This window comes from Austrofundulus limnaeus, unplaced genomic scaffold (genome assembly GCF_001266775.1).
Source record: "Austrofundulus limnaeus strain Quisiro unplaced genomic scaffold, Austrofundulus_limnaeus-1.0 Scaffold458, whole genome shotgun sequence".
Classification (NCBI taxonomy): Eukaryota; Metazoa; Chordata; class Actinopteri; order Cyprinodontiformes; family Rivulidae; genus Austrofundulus; species Austrofundulus limnaeus.
Window position 1 is genome coordinate 266,528 of NW_013952860.1, and position 8,480 is coordinate 275,007.

Sequence of the window (8,480 nt, forward strand, 5' to 3'; positions counted from 1 at the left end):
GGGATATAGCTCGCTAGCAGCCTCGCACCGAGGACCTATCCACGTCATCATTTACCCAGAATGCTTTGCTTGTAAATAAAATGGCTCTGTCTGTGTTAAAATATTTTTAAAAATTTACAAAACTAAACAGCCTACAGCATTTTTACAGTCTTTATTTTACAGTTAAMATAAATGTTTATCAGATAAAGTCTAATGTTACAACTAATCATGGATCTCTTTAAAGGAAAAGACTCTAATCCAAACTTTTTAACTGTCTTATACACTGAACTGAACTTGTGTGAAAAACATAAAACAGAATCAGCTACTTGTTATTGCGAAATAATGTTGCTCAATAGTGTCTCTGATCTGAATAGGAAGCATATATCTAATCACGAAATGAAAAATATATATATTTGAAACATTAGTGTGGTACACTGATGCAAATAAATACAACATTTTTAAGCTTTTTAAGCCTCACTAGAGTATTTAAAACCAAATGCATAACGTGAAATGAGAAATGATGAAAAATATAAACTACTTTTCTCAAATCTTGAAATTAACCTTTTAATTTTGTAAGATCCTGCAAGATCAATTAGCCCTCAGAGTAGGCCATGTGTTGGCGATGACTTTCAGCTACCACCACATCACGTTTTATCTCAGTATCTGTAATACTTGCTATGCTATAGCCAGTTTTGTGTTTGCTAAAGTCAACGTATACATACTCAATAAAAACATTGTCTTTTCAAATCATTTTTGAGGAGCATGGCTTGTAGGTTAGCTAAAGTTAGCTTGTAGGTTTATTATAGTTAGCCAACAGGTTTGCAAATTTAGTATGTAGGTTTGCTAATTGGTTTTTAAGGATTAGCCTCTAGGTTTGCTAGGACTAGCTTGTAAGTTTATTATGGTCAGCTTGTAGGTTTTTTATGGTTAGCTTGTAGGCTTATTATRGTTAGCTAATAAGTTTGCAAGGGTTAGCATGTAGGTTTGTTAGGGTTCGCTAATTGATTTTTAAGTGTTAGCCTCTAGGTTTGTTAGGACTAGCTTGTAGGTTTATTACAGTTAGCTAATAAGTTTGCAAGGGTTAGCATGTAGGTTTATTAYGGTTTGCAAGTGTTAACTTGTTTGCTATAGCTTATGCAAGAAACAAGTGTGAAAGCAGGAAAGAAAGGCAAAAATAGCTTCAAAAAATTACCAGCAGAACCAATGTTTAAAACATCTTTAACAAAAAAATTACCAATTTTTCTGTGGCCWTAAAACAAACGGTCCATGGACCAGTACTGGTCCTTGGCCTTGTAGTTGGTGAGCCCTTGTTATAAGCAACTCATGAACCMAACTTTGCTCCTTTTTACTAAGAAGTTATTGCTTTCATTATTAGTTCTTGTTTACTGTAGAACTTTAAAAACGTTTGTGTTTATTTTAAAGCAGTTAAAAATGATAAAGTAGCTTATTGAAAGTGGTGCCTTGACGTTAGCACAGAAAGCTACAGCTGAGACATGATCTGCAGCATGTGAGCAGCTAAAAGTTTCTGCAGAAATGTGGCACAGTGTTATCAGATGTGGTGAGCTGCGTTTCCTTTAGCACTGACCCGTTCCATCTCGCCTCACGCTGCTGCTCTACTTATTGTCTGCCTCTAATTATCTTCTCTCTCTCTGTGTGTCAGGAAGTCCAACGTGGAGTCTCTTAGTGCGATGAAGACCAAGAAGCTGGTCCAGCGGAGGAGGAACACATGCCCCAGTCCTCAGGACATCAGCAGGGCCCTGCAGGGCCCCAGCTCTGCTCCCAGTCCCAGCGCTCCCAGCTTGGACGAGCTCATCCTGCGCTGCCTCAACTGCTTCGGTCGGTCCCAGACTGTCCACATGTAGACTCTACCATGTGCCTTTACTGCTCGTCCCAGTCAGRTTACATAACTGAAGAGGGAGCCTTTGTTTTCCGCTCTGCTCTGATTCATCAGCTGAATCACAGAATCTGGACAACAATGTGTCTCTGAGGTCCAAAAACAAAATCTCATCAACTCTACAACTTATATGATACACCTAGAAATGTTTCTCTAGTCATAGATGAACCCCAGACAGTCGACCCAAGACATGAAAGTGAGGCGTCATTTTGGTGCAGGGTTATCAAACTCACTTTCACCAGGGGCCACATGAGCGTTATGTTGGCCCTCAAAGAGCCAGTTGTAATTAATTTCAACGTTTCGTGTTTAACTTCAACTAAACACAAAACATCATGTTCCTGAGCACCTCTAATACACACTAGCTGAGCTCTACCTGGTGTTTCCTGYACAGTAACAGTGTTTTAACACGCCCTCTTAAAAACACTGAAAAGTACGCGTACAACTGACTAAATGTGAAATAAATAAAACAGAAATACTATTAAAAGTAGGGGTGTAAGAAAATACCGATACACTGAAATATCGCGATATCTCATTTCTTGATACTGTATCGATATTCTAAAGCCCTGTGTCAATATTTAATTAAGGTTTAAAATGTCAACTTTCCTGCCAGCCGTTCATTTTTATGTTGTAGTTCAGCCTCTGACCACTAGTTGGCAGCAGTGAGACAGCCATTTGGCTCCTCTACCTCTTGAGCACCAGAGAGTAAGGGTAGCATTAACATTGTGAGTAAACATTAGCTTCATGCTCCGATAGCTGAATCTGAGCGGAAAAGACAGACACCCTCTGCCTTCTAAGCTGAGGTAAGGTTACAAACAGTTACTGATTTGTCAGAATGTCTGTATTTTAATACAAATTAAGTGTTTTGCGTGCTCTTTTTTCCAACTTTAGTCAGGCTTCACGTTACGCATGTAGCGCCTCGAGTGAGCTCGGCACTCCCCCCGTGACATAAAACTGTCTGTTGCTCTCGATGTCCGGCTGATCACATCAAAGTCCATATACTTTAAGTTTATCCTGCTGTGCTCGCTTCATAAATGATTTAACTGTGTTGTTTAGCTTCTCCATTTATTTACTGTTTATTTTGGGACCTGCCCTGCTGTTCGACCCACAGTTATGTAAATCGTGTTCTGGATGCAGGTCAGCTGATCCCAGAAACTCTGTGTGCAGCAGCTTCATATCATCTGTTTACTGAACTTTATGACAACATAAAGGCTATTGTTAAGTGTTGGGTGACCATATTGTAAATTAATATTAAAAACTAAAAGCTGCAAAAAATATATTTTCAAACTATTTATTGACAAATTTAGTCTAATAATTGAAAACATGGATGAAATAAGAAATATGAAACAAATAAAACACACACAAAGCAGAATACAGCTAAATGTATCAAAAGTATGTCAATGTAATATTAGGATTTTCTGAAACAATGAACTTTGTTTTTTATTTTAATTTTTTACCAGTAAGAGGTTTTTATTTAATAGAATTTTTGGACAAAAAAAATCGCAATATTTCAGGATATATCGCATCGTGACCTCACAGTCATGATATCTATCCTGCCAAATTCTTGCCAATACACAGCCCTAGAAGTAAGAGAGTTTTACTAACTGCTGCCATCTTGAATTCTGAGCTCTCCCACTTTCCGACAGGGAATTCTCATTAGAGGGGTGATCCAGGTTAAATGTACAACTTGTAAGTGAGAAATTCCCACTTACAACTGGGTCACAGCAAAAGTAGCCATTAAAATGCAGCGAAATGGAGATTTTGCAGGGTGAATTTTGYCGGCTACTTTTGAACTCTGTGCAGCTCCACCTAGTGGTGGGGTGTTGCCATTTTAAGGGTAAAATAATCTATACATTATGGGAGATGTAGTTTATGGCTTTAAAGATATTCAGCTAAATTGGCCTCAGTTACTCAAAACCAAAAGCTCAGGGGCCGGACAAGAATCATCTTTCACCTTTTAAATTAGTTTATTTTGTTTAAAAAATTTTTGTAAATTAATAGAAAAAAGGTTTATGGCCGACAGAATGGAAATCACCAGAGGAAACTACCTGACAGCAGAGACTCACAGGATTTTGTTTTTTATTGTCACATGAAGCCGTCTCGTCTAAATGCTCTGTTTTATCTGCAGACTCAGAGGGCAGGACCTCCAGTCCCAGAGGGTCCCAGTTGGTCCACATGACCCTGATGATGCACAGCTGGATTGTCCCGTCCCAGACCTTCGCCCAGAAACTCCTCACCCTATATCCTAAACAGTATTTATTCAAATCATCTTTCAGTCCACAGCCAGGTTTGTGGTACAGATGATGGGATTACTGTAAAGACGAGAAAAGATGGACCTCCTAAAATTAATTACCTTAAATAATTTAAAAGATGCACAATATATAGAGTTAATGTAAATTCAGGACAATATGGGGAAATTAAAGATATTTATATGTTTTTAAAACTACTATTGAAATGAGGGTCCAGATAAGACTTGATTCAGGTCCCGATCTGTACCGCGGTCTGCCATTTGAGGGCCTGTATCTGCTCCGGCCCGACTGGTGCCCGGCTCCTGGTCTAATAATCTGATCAGGAAACAGGCCTAGCTTTGTTTTGAGCTCCTGCAAAGCAGATTTGAAGTAAATAACGGTGCCGCTGTTCAGCTGTCCCAGACCTGCACAGCTCGGTTTGGTTTCTTGACCTTTTTCCTCGCACCTATAAGGACTGTCCCCCAGATAAGAGAGGCCTCAGGAGGACCCAGATCTGCCACCTTGTCAGGTGAGAAAGGACACCTGGTCACATGAGAGTTGGTTCTCTGGCTTCCCTTGTGGGTGACAAACATGTTCTGTGTTCTGCTCCGGGCACAAGGCAGTGGATGAGCCAGTTCCCGGGCGTTTTTAAGGAGGACCCCGTCCTAGAGCAGACCATGGGGGACCTGTGTGAGCTGGTCCGACTGGACGGGGAGAAGACGCACTCGCAGCTCATCAACACCTCCTGCCTGTGAGTCATGTTGTGGTTCGAGGAGTTGTCRTTTATTCATTTAAGCATAGCTTTAAACCGTTTCTCTATAAATAGACAGTTTCAGTAGTTTTTTTTCTTTTGTTTTGTTTTCCAGAAGCCCTCATGCCAACGCGTCCCAGGCTCCCTCGCCCTCGGTGAAGAAGAGGAAGGTGTCTCTGATCTTTGACCACATGGAACCAGACGAGATGGCTGCACATCTCAGCTACCTGGAGTTCAAGAACTTCTGTAACGTTTCAGTGAGTAAAACCTCCTGAAACCAAACCTAAGATTCATAACTGGAGTTTGTGCTGTCAGAATTATGATGAACTTTAATGGAAAACTCCCAAATTACAATAACAACGGCAATAAAACAGCTTCCTCCTCAGGTGGAGGAATCCAGGTATCTTATTTTATATAATATATAAGGTGACAAATAAATATTTGGATTAGAGATGTCCCGAATCGATCCAGATTTTTTGGCTTCCGATACAATCCAATTTTTCGATTAGTCTTTAAGATAAGATACGATAAGATAAGATACGATACGGTACGATACGGTATGATACGATAAAATACGGTACGATACGATACGATAAGATACGATAAGATACGATAAGATACGGTACGATACGATAAGATACGATAAGATGCGATAAGATGCGATAAGATGCGATACGATAAGATAAGCCTTTACTGTCATTGTACACAGAACAATGAAATTGCTTTTCAGAACACCATTCAGAAGAAGACAGAACATAACAAACATAGGAGAGCAGATACCGATTTTTCCCGATACCGATCCGATAGCTTTATTTTTTTATTTCTTTCCAAGTGACATGGTTGGTAGTATTAAAGCGAGCTCTGCTGTTCCCACCACGAGAAACATCTAGTTTGCAGATTTTGAAAGATGCAGTTTCAGCATCATTGTTTTCCACTGAAAAGTGTTCCCACACTGTGGACATTTTTGCATCCTTGTGTGCGTCTTGAGTTTTCAACGGCAGTTGTAAAGCGTGATGATGCTGAAAACTGTCATGAAAACTGGATCGGCCCGATCACATGACTAAATCTACCCAATTTTCAAAAAAAAAAATGGCCATGTCTGCCACCGATACAGATACTGAGTATCTGATCGGGACATTGGGAAATAATTTTTAGATGCAAAAACTTCAGATTTCTTAACATTTATTAATGGTACCATCATGGTCTGTCCTGTGCAGAATGACAAAACACAAACTAATTTCTTTACTAAAACCTCTGTAACTTTGCTCCAGTTCATTTTAGCAGCATGAATCTTTGCACAGGTGATGTYCACAACTGGATTTATGGTTTCCAAGAGTTTTTAGCCTGATTCATTATGGTTTAAATGGGTTACATACTGTCTGATGAAAAAAATTATTCAGACGAGAGGGGAAAAAAGTAAAACAAAAATTATGTTCCACCCTTAATACTGTATCTTTAAAACAGCACCAGCTGTTTTAATACTTACATGTCTAATAAAATCTCACACGTGTTAGCTTTATTTTGATACCAACATTATTTAAGTGGAGTTTGTTAATGCTGAGATGCACTCAGTTACATTTCAGCATGGTGTTTTGAGAAAAAACATCAAGGAAACTCCTTGGGGCTGAAGAGGTTAATATTTCCTGTCTGTTTACCTCAGTTCCTGGATTACCGCAGCTATGTGGTGCGAGGTTCGGTCCGGGACAACCCTGCTCTGGAGCGCTCGGTCATGATGTGCAACGGGGTCTCCCAGTGGGTCCAGCTGATGATCCTCAGCAGACACACGGCCCAGCAGAGAGCCCAGGTCTTCACCAAGTTCATCCACGTAACTCAGGTAGACCAACACACCCAGAGTCTGAGGCCGCAACAGGAAGCCGGACTTTGCCTCCTGACGTTTCCTCTGATCGATTCCTCCTGTAGAAGCTGAGGGCTCTGCAGAACTTCAACACTCTGATGGCGGTGACTGGAGGTCTGTGTCACAGCTCCATCTCTCGCCTCAAAGACACGTCCAACCTGCTGCCTCCTGACATCACAAAGGTACTGCTCGCCACCTTGAATCCATGTTTCCACTGTCTCAGCTTCGCTTTTTCTGGTCCTCTGATGTCGTTCAGTTTCCTCTCTAAATTATCTAACATTTTGAGGTTTAATGAGCGTTTAGTAAATGTATTTTACCCAAACTTTGAGTCTAACAGACAGTAGAATCTGTGCAGGTCTCCAAAAAGATGATGCAAGTCTGGCAACACGTTAAGCTAAAGATGTGATTACTTTCATAGCTGAGAGCTTTAATATACGCATCAGATTTAATTTGCACCACATAGGTAAAAAACCTGAGTTGGATTAGAAAAATAAATAAATCGGATTTGGGTGAGTCTTGCCTGCAGAGTGAACTTAAGATAGCATGAATGTATTTTTGGAAATGTAACATTGATAATATATTGTAAAAATGATTTCATGCTGCTGAGATGAACAGTTGTTGAAATATTTGCATGTGAAGRAACAGGAAGTCATGTCAAAGGGGAATGTCTGAACGTAAACAGAGCGTTGCTAAAATGGTTAACAATACAGACTGTAGAGAAGAATCGGATGTTTCTTTAGAATATTTTAATTAATATCATAGGGAGATGAGAAAGATTTATGGTTCAGATAATATTGTTGCAATAAACAAAAACCAGGAAGTTTTCTTTCTCAAAGAGYTCMCCTTTGATGTCACTTCCTGTTTCACTTTAGCTGAGCCAAGTTCAAAAGAAAATTTGCCAATTATGTGACATAACGGGTCAAATCATGTGTATTCTGCCAGGTTTCTTAAATATAAATATATTTTCTTTGACTTTTGTATTTAAGTGATATGCATGTCAAAGACACTTTAAAGCTAAACAAGAAAAAAAATCTGAAGCTCCTTGAATAGTTTTTGTATTGTAAGGATTTTTGTGGGTCCAGACACCCCCTCTTCAGATGGAGCCCCCTCCACAAATATGGGGTCCATTATTAAACCGTTGGCTGGAGCAGTGTAGGTCGGACACATCTACTTTCCTGCCAAATTTCATGTTGATCAGTGCAGCTGTTTCCGTGCTACRGTTGATCAAAGAYCTTGAAAAATAAATAAAACGAACAGTATGACCTTTGCATGCAGGGGTCATAATTTTGATGCAGAGTCACGGATATTAAAACTACGACTGATTCTGACTCAGAGAATCTGTGGAAATCAACCACAAACACACAGTAAAACACATTATTTGCAGTCAGTTCTAAATAAGGATGAACCAGAAACACTTTTCTCTCTGTTTTTCTTGCTGTAGAATGTAAGTGAAGCCAGAGTGAGCACATTCTGTCTGCCTATAACTGTCTCTTTGTTGTCCAGATGTTTCTTCAGTAACTTATCTACATTATTGTGTTATTAATTTGCATCACACTTGCATACARGCTGGTGTGGCACAACTACAACAAAGCTGCGCTCTCGCTCTCTGCTGCTTTTGATTAACCAGACTGGGACCTTTCAGGTGCTCCTTAAAAGGATCCCTGATTAGTTGTAACATTAGACTTTATTTGATGAACATTTATTTTAACTGTAAAATAACGACTGTAAAAATACTGTAGGCTGTTTCGTTTAGTAATTTTTAAAAAATATATTTTA

General features: G+C 39.5%; 1 protein-coding gene across 1 annotated transcript; it reads left to right on the forward strand.

The window, feature by feature from the left end:
- Nucleotides 1-1,639: 1,639 nt before the first annotated feature.
- On the forward strand, nucleotides 1,640-6,886 carry rasgrp4 (RAS guanyl releasing protein 4; the record flags this gene model as incomplete). Its single annotated transcript, XM_014025146.1, is given in 7 exon segments — nucleotides 1,640-1,815; nucleotides 3,999-4,110; nucleotides 4,565-4,627; nucleotides 4,718-4,849; nucleotides 4,965-5,106; nucleotides 6,510-6,683; nucleotides 6,770-6,886. Coding segments are annotated over 7 exon segments (916 nt in total), but the record flags the coding sequence as incomplete, so codon positions are not given.
- Between the last annotated feature and the right edge of the window lie 1,594 nt (nucleotides 6,887-8,480).